The sequence below is a fragment of the Alligator mississippiensis genome, chromosome 5 (assembly GCF_030867095.1).
Source record: "Alligator mississippiensis isolate rAllMis1 chromosome 5, rAllMis1, whole genome shotgun sequence".
In the NCBI taxonomy this organism is placed as follows: domain Eukaryota; kingdom Metazoa; phylum Chordata; order Crocodylia; family Alligatoridae; genus Alligator; species Alligator mississippiensis.
In genome coordinates this window covers 41,322,481-41,349,943 of record NC_081828.1, presented here as the reverse complement: position 1 = coordinate 41,349,943, position 27,463 = coordinate 41,322,481, and the positions used below count along the sequence as shown (strand labels likewise).

General features: G+C 44.9%; 1 protein-coding gene across 1 annotated transcript in view; it reads left to right on the top strand.

The window, feature by feature from the left end:
- Positions 1-5,893: 5,893 nt before the first annotated feature.
- Positions 5,894-27,463, top strand: part of OLFML2B (olfactomedin like 2B) — a 48,902-nt gene continuing 27,332 nt past the window's right edge. Inside the window, exons 1-3 of the mRNA XM_019486491.2 lie at positions 5,894-6,207; positions 9,146-9,409; positions 17,072-17,179. Coding sequence (XP_019342036.2) covers positions 6,004-6,207; positions 9,146-9,409; positions 17,072-17,179 — 576 coding nt within the window. The 5' untranslated portion in view covers positions 5,894-6,003. The remainder of the gene's footprint in view (positions 6,208-9,145; positions 9,410-17,071; positions 17,180-27,463) is intronic.

Here is a 27,463-nt window from a genome sequence, read left to right as displayed (position 1 = left end):
AAGGGGTGAACCTGCTTTGTCAAAAAACACAGAGGGTTCAGCATTGCTGTATGTGGTGATAATTTTCATAGCCATTAATTATTGAGCTTCTATTATCAATAAGAGTAGAGTTTCTGCTTCAGTAAAACAATGAGGTGCTGCAATACATTGCTTCAGCACTTTAAAGAATGCATATCCACAGTTGTAGGATTGGTTGTAGCAGGGCTGTTGGTTGTAGCTGTGTTGGTCTAAGGACATAGGCAAGCAGAGTGCTTTGGGTAGGTGTGATATATTTTTAGACCAACTAAATAGTTGGAAAAAAGTTCTTTGAAAGCTTTCGGGCACAAACGCCCTTCTTCAGGCAGTGGGAGATTGCTGTTGTTCTGAGTTCTCCAAAGTAGAAAAGAAGCTAAAAGTCTGACAAGAAGTCTGTGAAAATGTAAATAGGTGGAAGTTTGGAGGACAATGGGTAGAGATAGGAGGGGAGGGAGGAAGGGGGGTAAAATGTGTGAAGGAATGCAAATGGTAACCTTTAGACAGGTACCTGGTGAATCAGATATCAGGCAGGTTGTAATGTGTCATAAATCCAGTGTTTACACTAAGTCCATGATTTTTTTGTATCCAGTGGATTTATGAAGTGAAGTTCATAGGCTTGTCTACAAAAGGTGTTTTGTAAGTTTCCTTTGAGGATTAGACCTGAGAGATCGGAGAGGGAGTGGCTGTCTTGTGAGAAGTGGGCACCCACCGGTAATTGGATATTTTTGTCTTTGATGGATTTTTGGTGTGTGTTCATTCTGGTATGCAATTGTTGTTTGGTTTCTCCTACATATTTTCCATCAGGATATTTGGTGCACTGGATGAAACGTATAACATTTCTGCAGGTGTAAGATCTAGGAAAGGTGATGGTTCTGTTTTAGGGTGTCGTTATTGTGGGAATGGTGGAGATGTGTTGGCAGGTTTTACATTTCTTGTCCTGGCATGGTCTGGATCCATTAGGTGTGGTTTGGGTCATAGGGATGTTTGCTTCTGGTGATGAGGTTAGTGAGTTTTGGTGCTTGTTTAAAGAATAAGATGAGTGGCTCTGGAAATATCTCTTTGAGAATTGGATCTTCTTCTAGTATGGGTTGCAATTGTTTGAGGATTTTGTGTATAGGTTCCAGGGAAGGATGGTATGTCATAACTAATGGTGTGCGATTCGTGGTGATTTTCTTCTTGTTCTGCAGCAGTTCTTTGTGTGGTATCCAGGTGGTGCTTTCAAAAGTACAGTCTATCTTTTTGGATGAGAGTGTCCTTGTTGCATGAAAACCCATTTGAGATTTGTGAGGTGACAATTGTGGGTATTCTTCTTGGTGCAGATTCCTTGGTACTGGAGAGCTTGGCAGTAAATTACAGAAACCACTGCTAAAACAAGGACGTTCTTGGACAGGACTTACTGTGACCCTGTTGGTGAATTGCATTTATAGCTTCTAACACCACTTCTTCCAGAGTTTGCAGGAGTCAAAAAGCTATTCCAGCTCCACTTGAGTAATGCTTTTTAAAATGTTGGATAGTCTTCAGTCTTTCTTCAACTCAGTTATCATTTCTAATGTGTCCTTTTCTCTGATAGTGGCCTCTGAGTGCCCTCCATAAGCACCTGCTACAGCCTGCTGTCAAATATGGAACAATCTTTTAATGCTATTTTGGCAGAGGCAAACCTTTTGATAATACACTGGAAAGTAGATGCCAAGACTTTCTTCTAGGAGTGGCCCAGCATACAACCAGGGCTTCCAGGAAATATTAATCTGTGGAAATCCATGTTAATATCTAATCTCTCAGCTGTTCTGTCAGAGGCCAACTCTTCTCTCTTATCTGTCTCCAGGATAAGAATACTGACAGGTAACTTTGGGGTTTTGAATTCTTCATATCAAGCCATCAGTTTCCAGTTGTGGAAGACCTTGGATGACACGTATAGAAGAGGTCCGGGTAAAAGTCTGTGCCTTCACAGGTGCTAGCAGTGGGGCACAGTGCACTTGAGATCTGACTTTATTTGTAGTGTTCTTACTGGCCAGACCTCTGTGCAGATGGGGAAGGACTAGTTTCCCTACCCTGTTCTGTTGTCTGGACTTCACTAACTTCATCATAACAATTTTTGCCCAGAATGGTGCAGGTCTACTTTGGAGTCTGGATATTTGCTGCAAAGGCTTTGTTCCAACCCAAATAATGCTTTGTATTTCAGTGTGAACCTGCACTGCAGCAAGACCAGCTGAGGTATGGGGACATAAGGACACCAAAGGTGACCAGAGTACAGGCTGGAATAAACATGCAGGATTTCTAATAATTCATGCTTTCATAGATTCATAGATTGGAAGGCCGGAAGGCACCTCGGAAGATCATCAGGTCCAGCCCCCCGGTACCAAGCAGGAAAGATAACTGAGGTCAGGTGACCCCAGCAAGGTGACTGTCTAGTCTTCTCTTAAAAATTTCCAGGGTAGGTGATTGCACCACCTCTGGAGGGAGCTTATTCTACAGTCTGGACACCCTGACTGTGAAGAAATTTTTCCTAATGTTGAGCCTGAATCAATCTTTCAGGAGTTTGTTGCCATTACTCCTAGTTTTCCTTTTGGGTGCCCCGGTGAACAGCTGCTCACTGAGCCCTTGATGTACTCTCCTAGTGTAGCAGTAAGTTGCTACCAGGTCCAGTCTCAGCCTTCTTTTCTTCAGGCTGAAGAGTCCCAGATCCCTCAGCCTTTCCTTGTATGGCTTGCTGTGTAAGACTCTAATCATACAGGTGGCTCTTCTTTGAACTCTCTCAAGCTTGTCCATGTCCTTGTTAAAGTGTGGTGCCCAGAACTGGACGCAGTACTCCAGCTGCGGTCTCACTGGTGCCGAGTAGAGCAGAAGAATCTACTCCTTGGTTTTGCTGGAGATGCGTCGATTGATGCATGCCAGATGATTATTTGCCCCACTGGCTACAACACTGCACCACTGGCTCATATTCATACTATGGTCTATTATTACCCCCAGGTCCCTTTCATTCATGGTGCTAGTCAGTTTGGTGCCACCAAGCCTGTAGGTGTGTTGGGGGTTGTTTCTCCCAAGGTGAAGCACTTTACATTTCTCGATGTTGAACTTTATCAGGTTCCGATCTGCCCAACTTGCTAGCCTGTCTAGGTCCACCTGTAACTGTAGCCTATCTTTAAGCATGACCACGCTTCCTCATAACTTGGTGTCATCCGTGATCTTGGCCAGTGAGCTCTTCACCCCCACATCCAAATCATTAATAAAGATGTTGAAAAATACTGGACTGAGCACTGACCCCTGCAGGACGCTGCTGCCCACTTCTCACCAGGATGAGACAGATCCGTTCACTGCGACTCTCTGGCTCTATCCTGCAGCCAGTTTCTCACCCACGTGACTGTCTTGGAGTAAATTTTCTCTTGAGAACATAGTGGGGAAAAAAAGTACATCATTCTGCATTGGTTGGGAATTGAACCTGGGTCAACTGCTTGGAGGGCAGCTATGCTCACCACTATACCACCAATGCACATTCATTTTTTTTTTTTTTTTGCTTAATAATAGTCTAGTCAAATCAGTCCCAAGGTTGTTGTGACCTTTGGGGCACCTTAGATGTTGTGCATCATTGGTGATTCTTCAGGCAAAGTGACCTGGTAGTGCCTACCTCCTCTCCAGGTATGGATGGCCATTGGCTCAAGTCACAGGGAGCTCATCCACCCTTAGTGCTGCTGGGTGTACACAAACCCTCCTCACCCAGGCTAATCTATGTGGAGGTGCCAATTTATTCACCAACAATCTGACCATGGAATAGGCTGTACTGGTTTACATGGGACCAGATAGCCGACCAAGATAGGCCTGGCTTGACAGGAAATAATAGTCACCTATTATACCTGTACTTTTATTCTTGCTGTAATCAGTGAGCTGTAATATTTGTATATGTATGGGTTATTAAAGTTTAAAATGCCCAAAGAAGCCTATGTTGTAGGTTTATTGCCCTCCTCTGCTGCCGCCACTCCCACCCCAACCCCAATTGTTCTTGTTCCTGCCCAAATAGATTGGGCTAGTTTTGGAAATCACTAGGGTATATTTCTGTAAGCCATGCTGACGGTCATGCTCTTGGCCTGCAGAGGGTTGGTTTTCTTTCTTTTTTTTGGGGGGGGGGGGGGAAGGGGAGGGGGTGGATTTGGCAGCAGAGACCAGCAGCAGTGACCAGAGCAGGGACTTCTGGGAACACAGTGATGTCAGGGTTCATAGACATTTCCCTCCTTTCTGCTAACTAGCTCTTGCTTCCAATCCACCCATCCCCATCAGGCTGTTAACTCCAGCTCTTCCTACCATCCCACATTCCCCTTGCTTTAGCTAGCCCTCCAAAGACAGGGCTATAACATTTAAAAACAAAATCACCTCCAGAAACTGTGGCAGAAATGTCATATGCAGCCATCTTGGCATCTCTTTTGCTTATACTATACCTCCCCTGTTCTCTTCCCCCTCCCCACCCATCTGCCTTGCCTAGGGAGGCTGCAATCTCTTTAGATGGGGTGTCTGCGTGTGTCTTTGTGTGTCCATCACTGCCTTGACCTCAGTTGGCCTTCAGGTGCTCATGTTACCATTAGTGCTCCTGCTCTGTGACCCTTCCCCCCTGGTCTCTAGCAGCTAGTCCCCCTAGTACTTGCCAAGCAGCAGACTTTCCTCAACTGCTCAGGCTGGGGACACACATTACTACAGAATAATTTATCCTGGGCTTTCGTGTGCAGAAAATGTACTCTATAGCAGACAAAACCAAGCTCGCTCCAGCCGGCTGTTATTACAGTGCCTGGCCACAAGATGGTGATGGAGCCAGGTTTAATTGAGCAAAGGGACTAGGAGCGTGAAAAGGGAGGGCAGACCTACAAGATCCCTTCTGGGCAATGACTCTGCTGGGCATTGAAGTTGGTACACGTGATTTTTCAGTGGTACGTTTCTCCTGGATTTGAGGGTTGGCTATGTCATAGGGCTGTGTGCTGTGCATCCCCCTCCCCGTTTCTTCTACGCAGTAAAGGTAGTGTTAGGGTAATGCTGTAGCGGTGATGGCCCAGGAATTATGCGAGAGGCCAAGATCTCTCGGGGTGATACTTTTATTGGACCAACTGTATAGTTGGGACGGAGTTAGACAAGCTTTCAAAACGCAGGACCTTCTTATGCAGGTCTGAGGAGTAAAATGCTGGCTTACCTCTGGGACCTGAAGAAGAATGTCTCGCCTTTGAAAACTTGCCTAATTCTCTCCCAACTGTTGCAGCTGGTCCGATAAAAGCGTTCACCCCAGGAAATCCTTGCCTCTCTCCCTTCCCTGGGCAGCCTTTTCCTCTGCCTCTGTCGCTGTGCCACGGTCCCTAAGCTGTGGGGTGAAGCGAGGTGCCTACCACAGACCTCCCCCAGCCTCCCCATCTCCTCCCGCCCCCCAGGGCAGAACCGTGCTCCTGCCTGGGCCTGCCCCGCAGCCCCCTCCCTGTGCGGGCCGTGAGGGACAGCGGCTGGCAGCGCGCACTGCAAGGGCTTGGGGCCCGGTGGAGCTGGGCTGGCTGGCTGGGGCCTCTTCTCCCCGGCAGGCTCCAAGGAAGGGGTGTGTGTGTGTGTGTGTGTGTGTGTGTGTGTGTGTGTGTGTGTGTGTGTGTGTGTGTGTGTGTGTGTGCACTGACTCGCGCGTGCATCTCTGCCATCCCACGTGCAGTGTGTGTATGTCCCTGCCACCGTCCTGATCAGGGACCTGCCGCTGCAGCACACAGGCCGGGTGTGTGCGGGGTGCCGTGGGCGGGCACGGTGCGGGGCAGAGCCAGGAGGCAGGGCAGGGCAAGGCGCTGGGGACCCCCCACCCCGGCGCAGACTCCTCCCCGCCCGGCCCGGCCCGGCCCGCGCTGCGCCCGCCCCCTGGCCCAGGCCGGCTGCCCCGCGCGCACCGCGCCCGCTGCTGCCCCGCGCCGGGGAGGGGGCGATGCCGAGGCCGAGCGCTGCCCCGTCACCCCGCGCCTAGCCGCCCCCCTCCCGCCGCCCCCCATGGCTCGGCCCCCGCTGCCGCTGCTGCTGCTGCTGCTGGTGCCGGGCTGCTGCGCTCTGCTGCCGCCCCGGGGCTGGGGGGCGCCCCCGACCGCGGCCCCCCCGGCCGGGCCCAGCGGCCCCCCGACCACGCCGCCCGAGGCAGTCACCGAGGATGAGCCCCTGCAAAACGAGGCGGACAACCAGGAGAACATCCTGTCCCAGGTACGGGCTGCCCTGGGTCACCCCTCTCGCCCTGCCACAGCAGGACTGGTCTGCTGGGACCCCTTGGAAAACACCAGCCCTTCGCTTCCCCCCATGGCCGGGGCACAGCAACGGAGCAGCTTGTGGGTGGTGGAGAACTGAGCAAGCCCGCAGCACCGGTCGCAGCGCCTGGCACTAGGGATGCCCGTTCGGAACGGCGGACAGAAAGCCAGGAGGGATTTACTGTTGCCTCGCTCTTGCAAGATGAGACGAGGGTCAGGCCGTGAAACAAGGAGGCCGTAGGAGCGAAAGGAGGGGTTTTTCCCCCCTCACGCAGCGTGTCATTCAGGGGTGGCACTTGGTGCCACCAGGTGCTGCAGAAGCTGGCTCTTCAGCCAGACTTCAAAAGGATTGGACTCTTCCTTGGAGGAAACATCCGTAGCTGCTGAGTGTTATAAATGGGGTTTTTAGCAAGTAAGGGGTTAAGGGATGCTGTGGCATCAGCTATAAATGTAACCTGCATTCTGGCTGGTAGTCATTTCGAATAGTCTTGTACTACGGGGGAAAATAACAGAGCGATTCTCTGGTTGTAAAGATCCTAGAAAGCCCACAGCAGGGCAGGATACACGACATTAGGGATGCCTGTTTGTGCCATGAGAAATGGGGTTCTTAGAAATTAAGGGGTTAAATGATGTTGTGGGATAAGCTGTAAATATAACCTGCATCCTGGCTGATAAAATATCATTTCTAATAGTCTCAAACGACGGGGACAAAATAACAGAGCAGTTCTTCAGTTGCAAAGAACCTAGAAAGCCGGCAGCAGGTCTGAATGCTTGGTGCTAGGGATGCCTGTTTGGAACGGCAAAGGGCAAGTCGGTAGGGATTTGATTTCCGCTCTAAGAAGACGAGAACTAGGGGTCACGTTGTGAAACGAGAGGGCTGTAGATTTAAAACGAATGAAAGGAAGTTTTTTGTTTTTTGTTCTATGTTTTCTTTTCACACGGCGTGTCATTCAGGGGTGGAACTTGGTGCCAGCAGATGCCATGGAAGCTGGCAGTTTAGCCAGATTAAAAAAAAGAGGGATTAGACACATTCTTGGAGGACTGGTGCATCAGTAGCTGTTGAGCATTATAAATAGGGTACTTAGAAATTGAGGGGTTAAGGGATGGTGTGGGATAAGATATAAATGTAACCCACATACTGGCATGTAAAATATAGTTTCTAATAATTTCGTACTACGGTGAAAACTAACAGAGTGATTCTTCAGTTGTGAAGAACACGGAAAGCCCACAGCAGGTCAGGATGCTAGTGACACTGGGGATAGGAGCCTCTGAATCAGAACTTCCTAGACCTTAAATGCTGGAGGCTGCAAGTGAGACAGGAACAGTGGGAATGGGAAAAACCCTGGTCAGACCCAGTTTACACTCCCTTTCAGCATCTGCTCTCTGTCCCCTTGTGACACAGGAGACTGGGCAAGATGGACCTGTGGGCTGACCCAGTGAATGGCTCTTCCTATGTTCTGAGACTCAAAGGTTGCCCTTGGAAAATGCCAGTATATTTTAAATACACTGATCCTATCAGATAAGAGTTTAATCCATTGAACTCTTTGCTTCCTACAAGATTCATTGTACATGGGGTTCTTAGAAATTAAGGGGGTTAAGTGATGCTGTGGGATCAGACGTAAATGTAACCCATATTGTGGCTAGTAAAATATAATTTCTAATAATCTTATACTATAGGGAAGAATAACACAGCAATTCTTTGGTTGCAAAGGATGTAGAAAGCTCACAGCAGGTCACAATGCTAGTGACACTTGGGATTCCTGTTTGCATTCACAGGGTTTATGTTGTGAATCGTGTAGGTGTTGGTACACCTAACAGTGCTAACATGGTGTGGCATCCTTAAAAGATTTCTTGGCAGCCCAGGGTGTTGTGGGATCCCAGTTGAGAATCACTGTCTGGGAGGATTTGTGTCCCCATTCAGTCCCTCCATGCTCTGAGGTGAAGAAGCACATGTGGCCTTCTCTGTCTGAACTGCTTTGGGGGACAGGTTTATTTATGGGAAAGTTTTATGGTTGGCTATTTTTTTTCTGCTTATTGATGATCAAGGGATTGGCAAAACATAAATCCCACTATACGGACTAGTTGGAAAATTAGTTAATCATGTTCATCCTTTTGTCAGTCTGCAATTAACTAGTAATCCCCTAACTTCCCAAGTGACCGGGAACTGTATGGGGAATTATGAATGGAGTGTGTCACAGGATCGACTGGGATGCAGGAATATGCCATCTGAATGAAAGCAGCAGGAGTTCAGGGCTGTGTTCTCTATTAGATTTGGCAGATGTACAGAGGAAAGTATCTATCCATGGAAATGTTCAGCACACACGGATATTGAAAACACGCCACCAAGTTATTTTTGTGCTTCAATTTCAGGATTGATGTCTTTGAATCTCCATAAAGGAAATTCTTGGAATTGTACAAGGTTATCAGAAATTACATTTTACCAGCCAGAAAGTGCCTTACATTTATATCTTATCACACAACATCACTTAACCCCTTAATCTCAAAACCCCCCATTTATAATGAATCTTGTAGGAGATAGCAGTGGGTAAACTCTTATCTGATAGGACCGGTGTATTTAAAATATACTGTGGTAGGTTTGTCCCTCTGTTTAAATTTAATTTTGCCCAGCACTTTGTAGATAAGAGTTGTTTGAGACTGAACAAGTGAAAGAAAAACACCCCATCAGAAATCCATCTTTCTCAAATTGCTGAAGAGCAGAAAGCCAAGCAAACACTTAGTCAGCAGTTAGTGTAAGCAGTGACCTATTTTTCAAAGGTTTAGAGTCCTTGAGCCTTTTTCTCAGAAACTTCACAGAGCAAACAAAAAACAAAAAGTAAAACCTTGGTGTAGACACAAACTGACACTTTACAGCTTTTATTTTATTTTTTTGTGTTCAGTTGCTAGGTGACTATGACAAGGTGAAGGCCGTCTCTGAAGGCTCGAACTGTCAGTGTAAGTGTGTGGTCAGACCTCTGGGCCGCGGGGCATGCCAAAGGATTAACGAAGGCACTTTCAAAGCAGAGGATTTCTATACCGTGGAAACCATCACTTCAGGACCTGACTGCAAGTGTGCCTGCGTGGCTCCACCTTCTGCTCTGAATCCTTGCGAGGGGGATTTCAGATTGAAGAAGCTCCGAGAAGCAGAAAGCAGTGATCTCAAGGTATCAGTAGAGTTCATTTTCTGACTCCTATTTATTAGTGGTGGCAAGTTCCGTGAAGGACAGTGTGCAATTAAAAGAGGGTTAGCCTGGCCCCTGGAGGAGAACTTTGATTTGTGATATAAACACCTAGCTAGCTAGATTGCCTCCCCTGGTAAAACTAGTGGTGACAATTCTGTGTCAAAAGATGAGTCTTGATTATGGTAATGTTCAAAAGCCCTTTCTGCCTACAGAAAATTGCTGCCACCTGCCAGCACATGTTAAAATATTCACAGACAACTGAAAAGTTTTATTTCCCTTTGCAATGTCTCTATCATTTTTATCCACAGACTACATCTCCCCAGCCTGACTTGTACTTACTCAGTATGGTGTTATATACTGACATCAGGAAATAAGGTGTATGCAGAGTGGGGTGGAATATATATGATATCTACAATGTGGAATGTAAATCGGAGAAGTGAATGTTGCCCTGAAAGTATATTGTGACCACAGCAGATGCTGTACCCTCTTCCAGCCTGGTTATAGGTGACTGGTAGTGGAGGTCATGGGGGGGAGGGGAGAGGGCCCCCCCCGAGATTGGCGGCTGTCGCTGACTTCTGCAGGTAGTCGCCGCTCGCTATGCCAATGCCAGCACCAATGCCAACGCCAGCTTCTGCAGGTGGTCACTGCTCACCACCCTGCTGCCGGCTTCTGCGGGTGGTCACCACTTGCCGCCCTGCTGCTGCCGCTGCCGCCCACAAACTGTGCCCCCCAGTCTCAGGAGGCACCAGTCACCCGTGACATTGGTAGTTTCTTGTTTCTGATTTTTGTACTGGAATTAAGTAATGCTTTTTTTTTTAACCTAATTTTCTCTTATCAGCTTTTGTATCAGAATATATTATACAGAAATCGTGCTCAGAACAGCTTTATGGGAGTGATTTTAATGAGCAGGCTAGAGCTGATTTACTGGGAATGCTGACCCTTGTTCCTTAGTTCAGTCTGTTTCCTCTGGTGCTCCAAGTCCTTACAATTCCCACTAATGCATGGGAAAGGGCTGAATTAAAGACATGGTTGTATTTGTCACATTATCAAGAAATGCTGACTAGTGGTGTCACACATTCAACTTAACATGAAGTGTGATTAACATGCAAGCACATGTATGTGCAAGCCATTTAGCATGTGTTAAGTGCCCTTGTGGTGTGGCAGTCATTCCCTTTGAGTAGAGGGTTATCTCCTAACAAACTTCAATAGGTTGCTACATTCCACAATTTACAACTGTTGCAAGTGAGTGTGTGAACAGGTAGGTCACTTTGCTCTGTTAACTGGCTGTTGTGTTTCACTGCCGGCAAACAGATTGATCCAGGCAGAGGGCCTGTTAAGTATGTTGGACGCCTTTGGAGGAAAAAAACACTATAGCACATATGTATAAGAGTATTATTAAAGTGAAGAATCTCGATCTAGGTTGAAGATGAGCTACATAACTTCCCAAGTCTGAAGGTCTCTTCCATCTTGTACTTAGAGGCCTGAGGTAGTATGTCTATGCCAACCATACAGTTGGTCCAATTAAAGACATCACCCACAATAATTCTTGCCTTTCACTTATCTCCAGGACCATTATGGCAAAAAAGTCTCAGGACCACCATCTTGTACTTCTGTGATGAGTGGAACCACTTTTTTTTCCCCTTCCAAATAGCTTGGTGCTGACTCTGAATTAGACTGGCTTTGTATCCAATATCCAGTGCTACTGGATCTGCCACTTGAGCTAAATTTTGCTTAATTTTCCTGTTCATTGCCTGCCCTAGCAGGAAGACTATTCTCTGAGGAGCTGGTACTATGGAAGGTGTCCATAGAGTCAGAATTGAGCATGGGTAGATTGTTGCTCAACTGTTCATGGCATGGTGTGTGTTTGGTTTTGCATGGTGACTCAGTGCCCCGGGAAGGCTCCCTTTCAGTGTTCACAGCCACCACTCAAAGGATTTTGCCCAGAGAATTAGTGCATCCTTATCATGCAAAAACAGCATTCTCCTGTTTAGTTTTCTCAGTTTATTTGTCTTGGGCTAGAATGACAGACTCGGATGCTGAAGTCTTCTTTATCCACAAATAAGTATAGGACAGGCAACAGCAGTTTGAGTTTCTGTCCTATGTTCCATGCCTGCCTATATATGTGTGTCCTCAAAACCTGCCTGCCTCTAGGAGTTCAGTCTCCGTGGCTAGGTCAGTGCTTGGTCTCTGCCGAGGCTTCCCTCAAGGGAAATGACTGCTGCCAGTTGTGGTGTAGATTTGTGTCATCTAGGAACTGGAATGAAGCCTGCCAGCTCATTGCACAAGGATCCAAATCCAGTCATTTCACAAAGTTTATCCAAACTTTTTTTTTTTTTTGCTGGAGGGATCGAGCTGCAGGAGTTGTGAGAACAAGATTTCTCACTTGATGGCAGTATTTCCTGGTGTCAGACATGCCAGGGAGATTTACCTCCACTGATTGTCTTATTATTTTAATTTTTTTGTCCTTTTCTTTTTTTTTTTTTTTGGCCTGAGCTGAGGCCAAGGAAGTGTAAAGACATGCAGTTCTATTTTTTTTTAAATGTTTACCCTAGGAAATAATTCAGAGATTCATAGGTGTTAAAGCTAAGAGGGATCTTCTGGGTTTGGCTCGGACATCTCTTTCAGAGAAGCATATGGTCTTGATCTGAAGACACTGCCTCTCTTGGCAGTTTGTAGCTTTCAGTGTTTAAAAAATTGTGCCTTATTTCTAATTTTGAACTTGTGTGGCTTTAACTCCCATTGGTTCTTGTTATGCATTTCCCTGCTAGATTAAAAAGCTCTTTAGTGTTCTGGGTTTTCTCTCTGGAAAGATATTTATACACCACAATCAGTTCATCTTTTGATCTTCCTTTTGATAGGTTGAACAGATTGATCTCTTTTGAGTCCCTTACTGTCAGGCTTCCTCTGTCTCCCTTCTCTCCCCCAGCACTCAAATTACTTTTGTGGCTCTTCTCGGCATACTTTCCAAGTTTTCAACATCTTTTTAAAAATGTGTATGTCAGAGCTGTACCCAATATATGCAGAAATAAGATAACTTCCTTACTTCTTCGTATTTATACACCTAATGGTTGCATTAACCCTTTTAAGCTACAGCTTTGCAATGGAGCTTAAGTTAACTGAGGGATTCAGGCTGAGCTTTATATACATATTTTATTACAGAAAACTGAAACCTTACACAATGCTTCTGACTTCAGGTGTTCATTACACATTCAAAACCTCAGCCTAAATTATTCACAAAAAAGTGGTAGTTCATAAACCTCTTGAGTGAAACTGGCAATTTCTGCTGCTTCTGCGAAACTAGGTGAAATGCAGCAGTTCTGACTGAAGTTTGCTTTGGAGGTTGAAACTTGAAGCTCATACTTGAAGAGTATAGTCCCCTAGGAATGGGAATCAAAGAAAATGTAGGAACCTAAATACAACAGGTCTGCACTAGTGCAGAGAATGTAGTTTGGAAGGGACTGTCCAGTCTAGTTTGTGCACCTTCCAACTACATCTGAACTCTAGGTATGGGATCAGTGTTTATTTGTTACAGAGGCCCCAGCCCATTAACACATGCATTGAGATCACCAGTTCATTTCAAGCTAAACAGCTTCTCAAGAGCATTTACGATAAACAAGTATTGGTAAAGTGCAGATTTGAACCAGTGGCCGCATCTACACAAGATACATACTGCACAGTAGCTCTTTACTACTGCACAATAGTGTCATGGGGCATGAACTGTGATGGGGTGCTACTGCACAGTAGGAATGAGCTGGAGGCATGGAGGACAGGGATTATTGGCTGTGGAACACTTCTGAGGAGGAGATATGGTGTAGGAGCTAGGATGGCGATCATAGAGGATGGTTCCAATTGTCTTCTGTCCTCTATTGATTCAAAACCGATGTCTTTATGTCCTCTATCTTTCAGAAAAATAGAGGACATAAGCTGTCAGTTTTGTATCAATAGGGGACAGAGTAGCAGAAAACCATAATGTCTTTTATGATGGCCATGTAGGAGCTGAAGGGAGGTTGGTGATAGGCAGAGGGGTGCTTAGTTAGCTGGCAGAGTAAAGGAGCATCACCTGGGGTTGACAGGTGTTTGGCTGCAAGGGCAACATAGCACCCATTGAACCGGGTGGGGAGCAGCTATTGTGGGCACCCTCCGCTGGCGCTCCATCATTTGTTGTGGTGCTGGTAGTTGCGTACAGTACTGCACACAAACCCATGGGTCCAGATGGCAGACAAAATGCCAGTGGGACAAGATGTAGCTGAGGTGATGTAGCTCCAGATGTGCAGTGGAAACTTTTCACTCATGACTCAGATCTCCCTGGCAAGTGCTGTGGCCATGACAATCAAGTCCAGGGTTAATCGCTTGTCAGCCACAGACCCATACGTGCGTGCACACACCCCCTTTTTATGGACCTACGAGTGGATCCGATAGTCTCTGTCATTATTCTGATCATCTCTGAATAATGAGAGATGGGCTGGAACTGATCCGTAGTGGAGACTGGAATGCTGTAGCTGTCTAACAGGCAGGCTTCACAAGAAATGCATGTAGTTAGACAGTAACATCATTGGTAGCAGCCATAATGGGTGAGCTGTGCCCAGTTTTGTAGAGATGGTGAGTGATGCAACCTGCATTTCCTTGTACCCCTTTTATTCTGAGGCCTTGTAGTGAGTGAGAAGGCTTAAGTGATCCTTGTGAAGAGTGACCAGAAAGAGTCCAAGATTCTTGTTTAGGAGTGTAATCTCATAAATGCTTTTCACTTAATTAGCTGCAGAATTTTGGGAGGAGAGATGAAGTCAGATAGTTCTTCATAAATGACTGCTTTATAAATACATGCACAAGTCTCAACAGGGAAGCTGGTATTTATCCTCAGGATGGTTGAAGCTCATAATTTTTTAATCAAAGACATTTTTGATATACAGCACCTGTCTGAAAACTGACGCCAACTTTGCTTGGAGCAAACTTGAGGTAGAAGATGAAGGGATATTGCTGTGCGAATCCTAGATGTCTAGTAGGGACTGTCAGGATCATAGAGCAGTTTACAGCAGGTGATGTAGCACTTCCAGTAGGAAGGAAGGAATGGTGAATCACAATCCCTGCCTGTTGAAATGAAATATTTAAATCTATAACTATTGGGGTTTCCTCTTCTACGGAGCTGGTTTCCTTCATATCACAGTGCTACTGCATGGGGACTGAATTTCATTTAGTGTCCACCTTGTTGGCTCCTGACCATATTCACGGGTGGTTACCTGGCACATCCTGGGTCTGTGGACAGGTTGTGCGTGGAGTTGAATGCAGTGTTGTACTTGTCCCATGAACGATTCCTACCATCCACAACTTGCTCCTGACCTTCTTCAGGTTCTGTGGCAGTTTATGTATCTCTTTCATCCTGTGGGACTGTACGCTGCTGGGTTGTAGCTGGGACCAGAAGTTCTGGAAAGCCATGAGCCAGCTTATTTTCTTGGTGTGTCCAGATAGAAGCAGAAGGTTGCCTTGGCAATAGCTGCACCATCTTCCCTAATGTGTAGGAGAACACTTCAAAACCACAACTGATGCAGTTTCATTATTCATACATCACTGTATCCACGTCTTTGTCTTGATTTTGGGTTTGTTTGGGGGGTTTTTCTACTATGTCGCAGGGCACCTCGGTACCCCTGCTCCTAAGAGAGGAGAAACTGCCAGGGAGAGAGCCCTGGCAGAACCAAGTGAGCACAGCTGTGGGTTGCCGGAGCAACTAAGGGGAGCCAGCTGCCTGTAGGGGGCAGGGCCTGGCCCTTATAAAGCCCAGGGCCAAAGCCAGGCTGGCAGTTCTCTGCCAGCAGTTGGAGAGGCAGGAGCTCCCTCAACTGAGATATGGGAAGGAGCCCAAGTGGCAAGTACAGCTCATGATAGCCCTGGAGGCTTGTGCTATGATGAGGAGTTATGGCCAGGCGGCTGGCATTTGTGTTACAGCCTAGGGGCTTGTGGTTTTGCTTTGTGTTTGTATTATTACACCCGGAGGCTTGGGCGAGGCTGTAGGGGTTGGAGGAGGCCTCAATTACTCGCACGCCAGTGCGTGAGCAACTGGCGGCGAGGAGCGCGGCCAGTGGGTCGCGGGCGCAACCCGTAGGTTGCGGACGGGGACCGAGACCCCGGATTGCGTGTGGGGGGAACGTAGCCCCCGGCCCCAGGAAAGGGGCGGTATTACTGAGTAGCCCAGTGTGGGCACGGCGAGCCCCAGAGAAGGGGGGGAGCGCCATACTGAGCAGCCCTAGAGAGCGGGGCCATACTGAGTAGCCCAGCGTGGGCGTGGCGAGCCCCCAGAGAAGGGGAACGCCCTTGTACGTTATTGAGTAGCCCAGTGTGGGCGCAGCGAGCCCCAGAGAGGGGGAACACCATTGGGTTTTATTGAGTAGCCCAGCGTGGGTGCGGCGAGCCCCCAAAGAGGGGGAACGCCATGGTGTTTTATTGAGTAGCCCAGTGTGGGCACGGTGAGCCCCCAGAGAGGGGGAACGCCCTGGTATGTTATTGAGTAGCCCAGTGTGGGCGCGGCGAGCCCCAGAAAGGGGGAACGCCATTGTGCTTTGTTGAGTAGCCCAGTGTGGGCGCATGGGCATAGCGAGCCCGGCCGCAGGCTAGTGCGGCAATCCCCCTCAGACCAAGGCAGGGCGCTGCGGTTGCCCCTGAGAAGACAGGGAGTAGCAGCGTGGGGAGCCAGAGTCAGGGAGGGTATCCGTGCGGTTGGCCCATAGGACCGGAGGCCTGCTGGAGAGTCCCGGAGCAGAACCACACCAGCAGGGGAGGCCCAGAGTGGGCCAGGCAAGAGTCCCAGCAAGAGGCTGGGCACGAGAGAGGGAGCCCAGAGTGGGCCACATTAGAGAGGAGGCCCGGGAAGCAGGCGTATAGACCGAACAACGTCCTTTACATCTGTGAGGCTTGGGGCGTGGTATTAGGGGCTGGTAAGAGCCACGCATAGCCCATAAGGCTGGGGCGCTTGGGTAGCGCCATTATACGGGGAGACCCACGAGGGGTCCAGGAGCTGACAGGCCCGAGGAAACACAAGGCAGCCTCCCTATTACATATATTCCATCAAGATGTGGCGGGCAAGAATGGAGGGTGCCCTTGGGCCGGAGTACCGCAGTGAGAGGGCCTCAAAGAGATCATGGCCCTCTGCGAGGACCCTGCCGTGACAAACTAGAAATAATAGCCACACAAGAACTGAACAATGGTCCTCTTCGTTTAAGGACCTTTCTTGAATATTGATCAGTGGTAGATGCTAGAAAAAGGATTTAACCATTCAAACTGTCAACCGCCCAACTGTGTAATATTCTGTTGATGGGAATAATTTTTTAAACCTTCCAGTGCCAACTAGATATCAGTGTATATCCTTTACAGCATCTCCCGACTGTGGTGTTAGTGTGAATGCACGTGCTATTTTTATTTACATAAGTATCTAAAACTCTCTACTTAGACCTGCACATGGTCTCTTGAACTAAAATTCTCTTGGCTGCAGAAATGGAAAATTTAATCTTCCAACCAAACTGGTGTGCCTGCTATTAAACTAGTAAATGCTAGAGAGTAAAAACTAGAGAATGCTAGAGTAAAATGCTAGAGTAAAAACTAAAGAAAGGTAAATGCCATCTTGAATTGACTAACTTTATGCCATCTTTTGTTTTATAGCTCTCCTCCATCATAGAGATGCTAGAAAATGCTTTCTATGGCTTAGACCTACTCAAGCTGCACTCAGTCACAACAAAGTTGATAGGCCGAGTAGAAAAACTCGAAGAGGTAAGAGGGTGCTATGGTTCTTTTTCTTTGTATTTTTTTTTTTTTATCAAGGACAACAACATCCAAAATGAGATATACAGCACAGCCCCTTTTATGGCATTAGGCATGTTCCAAGAAGGAGACTTATTAATTAATCATCATTTCATTTAATTTTTTTCTGTTCAGCTAATAACAAATTTCATGGCTGGACATTTAAAGTGAAAAGATGAAGGGCTAAAATTTTCAAAAGCTCCTAAATGGTTTGGGATTAAGAATCCCAATTTAAAAAAGGATGCAAGGCCAGATTTTTAAAGGTATTTAGGTAACTGAGGAAACAGATAGGTGCCTTGTGGGATTTTCAGAAGAGTGTCTGCCTCTGTTTTTGAACATCTGACATTTTTCAAGCCTAAAATCCACTGGTTTTGAGGGGACTCAGGAAAGTTAGAGCCAATCAACTACAAGGTGACATCAATGTACATATATTGAAATATGATAACTCGGTGTGGAGGCTTTTGATCAGGAGTTAGAGGCTTTCAGTTGTTGAATCTTTGATTCCAAGGAAGCTGTAGCAAGCAAAGGTAACTCTTGGCGCTAATGAGAGCCTCCACCCAGAGGTTTAGTCTGCTTTTATTTTATGAGAGGCAAGGGTTTTTTGGCAATATCTTTTATTGGACTAACTGTTCAGTTAAGAGAGGTTAGACAGGCTTCCCGGCACAAACTGTGCTTCCTCACATCCTTTGTTTTATGGTCATTGACTTCAAACCTTGAGGTGTTTCCTCTTAACTGTCCTAAACGTTCTAGTGTAGATATAGCCTTAGGTGTGTGGGATGGGAAAGCGACAGCTGCTAAAGCCCCCCTGCCTCTGAAGGCCCACGTGCATGACCTGGATCAGATAGTTCCAGAGGCTGGATCTAGCCTGTGGGCCACAGGTTGCTGACTCCTGCCTTGGGTCCAAGAGAATTAGGCACTTAAACCATTTACTGTATTCCTTTGAATAGATGATGCCTGTGAATTTAAGATGCACCCACATTTTCAGATTCTCAATTTAAGAAGATGAAGAAAAAACACCAGATAAGACACATTTACAAGGATCCAACATCTGTGGTACATTTAGGAGGGTTTTTTTATTTTAAATTTTTTTGCACAAATTTAAGATACAGGCCACTTGGGGAGAAATATTTTCTTGTAATTTTTTTTCTTAGTCAAAGGAATGGTTTTTTACTCTTAAAGTCTCAGCAGTTTGGGACATGTGATTTTTTTTTTTGGGGGGGGGCAGGTGGGGGGAGGAAGGAAGAACCTCAGCATTCAGTTAAAAAGGAAAATGTCTAAGTCTCATAGTGGTGGTGAAAAAGAATCTTGAAATTATGACCCAAATGTAACCTAAAGTTCAAACAATCTGAAGCCAAATAATGAAAACCTCAGAGAGATTATATTTGAAAAAAATTCTCATAATTTTGTGACTCTTAGGAATGAGTGGTGCAGAGGGTTGTTTTTGTAGGGAACACTAGTGGTGGAAGAACATCAGCTATTGGCCAAACAAATGTATGCATTTTTTGCCCTTCAGCTCTGCCCTGGCAGGTCAGTTAGAAGTCCTCCCTGAAGGGCATGTGGGACAGTGGTACAGTAAGTGGGGGAATGTTGCCTTTATGAACCATGTAACGCATGTCCTGTATGCAGTATTAAATGCTTGGTCCACTAACAAAAGAGTTGATTATCTGAGCTTGGAACAACGTGAGATACTGTCTCCTTTTTGGCTAGAAGTGCTTGGAAACAGACAAACAATGATAGTGCTACACATGGCAATCTGGGTTGTGACCAGATTTAATCAATGGAGCTGTGTGAATGAGCAGTGTGCTGACATTCATGCTGTGTTGTTAAGCCTCTTGTTTTCTCTGTCCCTCTTATTGCCTAATAGAAGTTCAGGATGCCTTTCAGGAAATCACAGTTCATGAGGCTTTCTTAATACACAAATATTTTTTGTATTATTCATTCCACCCATCAGCTCTCAGGACTATGGTCCTGTTAAAAAGTAGCACATGAGCACACAGCTGAAGATGGTATGTCATGATGATTAGTATTGATTGGAAAAGTATTGACAGAAGAGTTTTCCATCAAATTTTAAAAAATGTTTGAATTCAATGACATTTTGATGGGAAAAGTCTAAATTAACTTGGAGTTTCTTATTTCAATAATGCTGAAAGATTTTGTTTAAACAAGGTAAAATATTTCATTTCTGTTACTTATTTGCTTTTTATTTTATATTAAAATATTGGCTTTTCATATACATTTATACATTTACTATACTTATATATCTGATATTACAATACAGTCTACATATTGAGAAGAAATGAATTGAAACTGTTTGAAACAAAGCCTTTCTACCTCACTGAAATAAACTTATTACCTCAACATGGGACATTTCTGCATTAGGTAAACAAAATGATTAAGTAACACTAAATCAGAATTTTTTTGTGTGTAGAAGTTTTGTTCCAGGAGAAATTAGGCAGTTTCAACGTTTTGTTCCAATTCAGAATAAAAACAAGCTTTGGAAAACTGAATTTTTGCCTGAAACAAAATTTCCATTGTCTGACCAGTCCTAGGCTTAATGTATATAGACAACTGGGCAAAACTGAGATTGCATGGGAAATCTTAACTCTGGTATTTCCTCACTTTTGAATGTTTCACTTTGCAAAAGTTGGTAACATTTTAACATCGTTGTGTTTAAAAAAACAAACAAACAAAAAAAAAAAACAAAATGGTCTGATACACTAGTGTAACTACCCAACATTTTGGCATTGCCAAGGTTTGAACACTTCAGAGCTCCATTACACGTTCAAGTTAAAGCTGGATAGAAACCACCTATACAGTTGTTACACATTTTCAAGCACTAACTTTATAGCTGATTGGCTTTTTTTATAGCTGGATAGTCATTTTTATTATGTGATAATTACTTTGCACATATGGCTAGTTTAAATTTTATTGTACGATTAACCAATTAATGGCATAATATATATAACGTGTAGCAGGGGCCTCAGATCTTCTTCATAGACCTCTAGTATTGAATGGAAGGAAGAACAAATGTTAGGTGGCAACAGTAGACAGCTGTTATCCTATGTGCACTGCTGAACCAATGGGCGCCCTAGGCAGAAGTTACCTTCATCTCATGATTTCTAAACCAACCTCAAGATTCCCAAAGGAGGATGAATCACAGTTTTTTAGCCTTGTGGTTGACCACACTGAATGTCTCTGCATTCCATCTTCAGTTTCAAGTTTGGTTGTTTAAACAGCAAAAAGGGAAATTTAGGGTGGCTATTAAGAATTTCCTAACCATGAGAGTAGTTAAGCATTAGAGCCAGGCTACTTAAAGAGATCATGGAATCTCCATCCTTGGAAGCTTTTAAGTGCAGGCTAGACAAACACTTGGGATGGGATGGTTTAGACAGGGATGATCCTGCCTCATGCAGAGGTTTGGACCAGACCCCCTGAGGATCCTTCCAGTCTTATGTTTCTGTTTCAGAACAATGCAGAGGACTCAGCAGGAGGAAGTAACATGTACACATAGTTCACCTACGATGGTGAAAGAACTAAAGAGAAAGTCTTGAACATGTTCTATTGTGTACACGCAAATGATGATTTTCCAGTTCTTGTCACATAACTAATGTTTGAGTAGCTTTTCATAGGGGAAAACACAAATCACCTCTCTGACTTCACTATCTCCCTGACCCGTTACAAGTTCCTGAACCAAACTGTTGACAAACTCTACAGCTCTTAAAAAGAAAAGTGGTAGGAAGATTTGTTAATGTTGGAAAAACTACTTGTTTAGCTTAGCCTTGGTTTTGAAATCAGTCTTTGTTCTTATTGAAACTTAAAAAATCAACAAGGATCAACATTGGAATATTTTAGTCCAAGTTGTTACAGTTTGTTAATACAGTGGAAAAAAAAAAGTATAAATTGTTCCCCAGTCACAGTACTTGACCATGGCCATTTCTACTCCCCTTATAATGGTTATACTATTATGGCAGACATTGCTAGGTAGTATATTGTTTACTAGAGTTTTTTTCATTTTTCACAGTGTTTGAGCAAATGTTCAGTCTTAGGAAGATAGCCTGGGGTGTTTAGTTTTTGTGAAGCAAGTTTCTGTGCCGAGGCTGTGTGAGTGGCAGGAGAGTCTGCTGTTTTCCATGCTTGCTGCCTGCTTCTGGCTGCATTTTGCTGGTAAGGCTCAGTAAAAAATGGGTTGTATGCTTCCGAGAATGAGATTTAAGAAGAAGAAATGATTATTCTTTCCATATTTAAATCTTTACCATCATCTGTTTGAACAGTTTTAGTGCTCCGTACTTTGGAGCAGGAAATATGACAGGGCATTTGCTATGGGATCTGGGAGGTGGCTTTTGTTGTCTCTGGAAATCTGCTAGGCTAGGGACAGAAGTTACACATAAACAGGTTTAATTGATCAGAAACTGGTTTAAACTTGTAACAGAACAGAAATTTAGTGCACATAAACTGCTTTCAAAATGGCCAGAACTGGTTTAAGATAAACCTTGTTGAATGTAGTATCAGACTTAACCGATTTAGGTCAAATCGGTTTAAGGAACTTCTGTCCCAGACCCCTTCCTGGTTTAAGTTAACTCAGTCCCTCAGCATCCCAGGATGCTTTAAAGCCATGGGCTGGGCTGTGCTGTGCTGTCTTCTCCACCAGAGCAGGTTGCCCCAACTCTGCTCCCTAGCTGGAGTGCTGTCACTGCTTGGGCTGGCTGAGAAGGGGGTGGAGGTGGGAAACTCTGCTCGGGACTGAAGCTGGGGTCTGCCTGGCAGGGGCACAGCAGGGACACAGCTGCTGCTCCCTGTGTGAGGAGTCTGTGTAGTGGCAACAGCAGGAGCTAGGGTCTTTTGAGTCTCTGTTAAGACTTTCCCCTGTTCAGTATCCTCTGCCTGCCCTGCCCAGGACACCAACATTTCCAACTATGTGTCTGAAAACACAGTGTGCTCTTCAGAAGGTGAGCTGGGAGAGGCGGAGCCAGAAGGTGCTGTAATCTGAGCTTCTTTGGTGTTAAGAATTTTGTTCACTTCTCTGCTCTTGTGATTGCATTTTCTGTCTCACCTCCATATCAGAAAGTCAGTAAGTACCCTATTCTCTCTTGTTTACAGATGGGGCTACAGAGTCACTGCTAGTGGAGCTGGCAGTAGCACCCAAGTCTTTAGTATGGCAGGTCCACATCTCATTTTCTTAGCCATGTTGCCTTTCAGAATAAGTGTGATAAATCTGTTTAGTTATGTGGTCTGTAACCACCAATTACTTCAAAGCCAGGAATACAATCCTGATTTGCAACTAAACAACTAGTTATAGAATCTGTTGTGCATCTCTGACAACGCCTGTTTGGCTTACACTGAGGATAGCAGCCTACTACTACTATCACTAGCTCTTAAGTCAAATCGTTCAAGTCTGTACTGTGGATTTGGAGGTCCTTGATTCAAATACTGTTGATTGGGGCATATTGCAGAATAAAACTTACCCTCAACTTCTCCTTAAACTCTGGAGGTACATCATTGAGCTGGTGGTGCTTTATTCAGGTTTCGTAGCTCTTCTGAGAATGTTTTTGCTTCATTTTGTCATAGTTTTATTTTTGTTATTTCTAATTACATTTACTAGGTCTCCTCTTGCTTCCCATGAAATTCAGGCAGTGGCTGAGAGGCACGGGAGCCAAAAATAGAGGCACTTAGTGTACATGTTAGCCATTCTTAGAAGTAGCTAAGGTCAAGTATCTGAGGTGCTGGGCGTTATGTTCCATCTTGAATTCAGAACCTGATGCCAGAGAATGAAAATACTGTCTTAAAAAGATAGCTAAAATATTTTTGTTTTTTTGTTTTTAAAGAGATTTTCCAGTTAAATCATTTTTCCTTTCATGCAGTATAATATTTTTTGACTAATACTGTATGGCTTTGAGGGTTTTTTATAAGCTGTATCTAGTTTTGTAGCATCAGATTGCCAGATTAAATAATGGAGCTTTCTCCCTCAATCTATATCTGGGACAGTAATTCCACATTCTTTTAAATTCAGACCAGTCCCATTTGATTTGAGCCATGAGCCAAGTGCAGTTGATTTATAAACCCAAAATTCCACTTGCAAAGCATCTTGGGGAGAGAAATGCACAATTCAGCCAAGAGGTCAAAAAAGAGGCATCTGAAAATGGTGCATTTGAATGTGAGATCTTGGGTTTCCAGGTCGCTGGGAGCATTATTTTTATTTGAGATTGCACCATGTTCATCTGGTTTGACTTATCCTCCAGTTGGGTCACATGAGTTTCCTGCTGAGTCTTGAATAATTAGAAAGACAGAAGTGGCTGACTGAGTCGTGCAGAATTGTGCTCTTGGATCACCACAGTGAGGCCCTACTGACATTTTACTTGTCTAATATCCAGTCATGTGATGCTAGGAAAACAGGCTATTTAGACTGGTGGTGTTCAACCTAGGTGGCCTTGCGGGCCAGGTGAGTAGCACAGGGCTGGTCTGCAGGCCAGATCCACCATGGGGCAGGTGCATGGGTGTAATCTGGAGTGCTGTGCCAGCTCTATGCACTGGATCCAGCTGTGGCTTGACACCACTCACCATCCCAGCCCCATGCACTGAATCCAGCTATGGTACAACCCCATGTGGCAGTGTGGTCCAGCACACAGGACTATATTATCTGGTCTTCAGGACTCCCTATTGGTCTGGATGTTTGGCAGTGTTCATTGCCGCAGCTCTGGATGATACCTTTGGGAGCTGTGGTGAATAACATTGTCACTACTCCACCACTGCCAAATTTCTGGTTCCATGGGGAGCACTATGGGCTGGATGACATGGCTCCATGGGTCATAGGTTGAACACCACTGATTTAGACCCATGAGCTGAACTAGAGGTAGCTGAGCAAAACCTTGACCTAGGAGAGGGATTCAGGAGTACACACAAAGGGCCAAATTCTGCTCTCAGTTACACCAGCATAAATCAGGACTGATTCCACTGACTGAAGAATGTGTAACATTTGGCTCAAGGTGAGTTCACAAGGTTAAGTTACTTCAGAGAAACTTCTGGGACTGAATTCTCTTCTCACTTATATCCATACAACCCTACTAATTTGTCTCATCCTTCCCAATCCTTTCCCCTTCCCACTCTAGAAAAAATAGGGGTGGTTATGGTTAATCAACTTTAAAAAAAGATCTTATAGTCTAGTACTTAAAATGTATATGGCACCTTTCCCCCAGAGATTCAGAAGTATTTGACATACTTACAAACATTTGTGCACACAAGGGAAAAAGTCTTTTTCTCTGACCACACTCCATAAGCCTATTGTTTGCTGTACACATGTTCTGTGGGTAGAATTTCCATTGACATCAGTAAAACAAGTACAAAATATGCAGCAGACATTTGCTATGTAAATCATAGCAGAGAAATTTACCCGACATAGGGATGACTCAACCTGTCACTGAATACATTTACATCTTTGTTTGAATGCTGTAGATTTTTAAAAACTCACACCAGAATTGTACAACAGTTCAGGTCAGAAATGGCTTTATCTTCTAACCCAGAGAAAGCAGGAATCTTCTCTTTGGAAAGATATCACATACTGATAAGCACGCCACTTAAGCGGGCAGCACACTGCATGAGCAGTGAAGGAAAATTATAAATAAAGACAGGTTAGAGCTTTTGGGGAATGATAAATAATATCATTATTTACGCATTTATCATCAAACAAGAGGTGGTGACACAGTTGATCTGTATTGGCCAGTGCTGGCACCAGTTCTGAGCTGGCTCAGATTTCTTTCCAATGACAAAAACTTGGGTTTGAAATTTGGGAGGATTTAACAGATTTTGAGTATTTTGTTTCTTGCAAGATGATAAAGCTCCTGAAAGTATTGTTGCTTGGTGATGTAGTAGTCTGCTCAAAACATAAGCAGGTGTTGGGTGTATGTCTACATAGCGCAGGGCAGCATTATGCAGAGATATCTGAGCCAGGCACTGCCTCTAGAATAAAAAAGCATCAGGGGTGGGCAAAATGTGGCCCGCAGGCCATATGCAGCCCACCAGGCCATTCTATCCAGCCTTCAGGGCCTCTAAAAAATTTAGAAAATTAATATTTATCTGCCCATCGCTGCCTGTCATGCAGACCTTGATGGCTTGCCAAAACTCAATAAGTGGCCCTATGCCAGAAATAATTGCCCATCCCTGATCTAGATGCATTAGCCCCCTACACAACACTGTATTTATACAGCTAGATTAATAAGCCCTGCTTCTCAGCAAAGCTAATTAGCCTTAAACATTCCCTAAGAGAAAAAAATGAGCAGTGGGGGCAGGAAACATGTCCTTTAGAGGGGGTGTTTTGAGATGACGGGGTGAGAAGGAAGCCTGCTTCATTTGAGTTTTGAAGCCATAGTATGGCAGGAGGCCATGAAGGGAAGCTATATGAAAAGTTAATTTTGCTTAATGGGTGAATTCCTGTGAAAGAAGGAAGGTTACATCCTGCATGAGCCACTGGGTCTGATTTTTTTTGAGTGGCTGAGAAAGTGATCCAGAGGCTAGCATGGTTTATAACCGTCAGCCTTTAATTTCAAACCTTACATGCACTCATCAGTGCATCTAAATAAAGATTATGTGCAAACTCTTTGCTTGTTGTCCTGCTGGTGAAGAGGGAGGTCAGTTTTTCCTGAGTAGGTGACAGAGGTGGTTTGTAGAGATGAAGACCACTGGAAACAGCCACCCCACCACAGCGACTGACAGAAGCTGGAGACTGCTGTGACCACTGCAATGGGGCTGTCAGCTCCTAGGAAAGCTATGTCATCAACTGCCCAAGGTCCATTGTCATTATCATGACAATGGAGATGTCAGTAACTAGTCAACTAGTATTTTTGGATTCAGAATCAGACCTGTGGGAGTACAGTGGCCCAAAAAGTATGAGTGATGAGAGTTGAGCTTTGGTTACCCTGGAATTGGGATGTATTGGTTTAGCTAGAAATGAAGATCTGAAGAGAGAAAAACCGGGGAGGTGGGAAACAAACTTTGAGGCACTTAAAGATGCATCTTAAGACTAGACAATACCTGGATGTCCTCATCTGGCTCACTTGGTTACAATGATCTCTAGAGCAGCAGTGCTGAAATCTTTAGGTTAAACTAAAACAATACAGGCTTTTATCAGCGCAGAGTAGATCTAACTGCAAAATGTCTTAGTCTCCTTGAAGTTACAGTGAATCTTGGGCATTTGGCTATGATTTTAGTGGGGTTAGACATGCTTAGCATGTATAGCTGGATGGGGGGGGAGGGAGGCAGGCAAAGGATATTTGTTTAGAAGATGAAGAGTCCCTGGATGTTAAGTTTGGGTGAAAGGCATGTGAGCTGAGGTTACTCTTGATCATATCCAGCCATATTTTTCCCTGAAATGTCCTAAGGTTTTTATACTTTACAATGATAAGTGGAAATTAACTTAAGCAACTTCCATTCTGCATATGTCTGCATTTACGGTCATATTCTGTCTGGTTCTTGTGTGGGAAAACTGGGAAAAGGCACAAAGAGTTTTCTGCCCTTCTGAAATAGTACCTTGTTGTATGGGTATTCCCGCTGCCTTCAATAGGCCTATTTTTAAAGTAAGACGGTAACCAAAGTGAGCAAACATGGTAGAAATGAATCCAGAGGTGGTAGGATGCTGTAGGAACCTTTTGGATGAAAAGCATTATTAATATGTTAATGATATTGGGGAAGTACCTGGGCACCCCAATTCAGGCACTCGGCTCTGTTTTGGTAGGCATTTGTACGAAGTATTAATAACATGAGAGACTGTCTCACTCCCAAAAGTACAACTCCTACTTACAACAGACCTGGTGAGTGAGGTTGCAGAAAGGCTTCAGCCCCAAATTTAACAAAACCCAAAGTATTTTGTCTTTCAGAGCTGATGTCCTTTCTGGGATGATGGCTAGTCTGAGCTGAGACACTTGTTTCTCATTTCACTGGGCTCATCTTTAGCTTGCAGCTGTTGCTTCAGCTGGCAATAGAGGGTCACAGATGAAAGTAGTGGTGGGTTTTAGGAGGAGGAACTATGGTAGCACAGCTGTAAAATTGTTGAACAGTTACAAATGTCCAACTCGGGATCCTTAAAATTCTAATTTATTAGGCGGATTGAAACACTGTAATCATAAACCTTGGGGCTGGTCCACATGCACACACACACGGTAGCAGGCTACAGAGTCAGGTATACCTATCCTACAAGTGCTGGAGTCTGTTGTTGAGGCTTCTTTCAGTGTGGTGTTGTCTTCCAGAAGGGGGTCGCCGGCTGGTCCT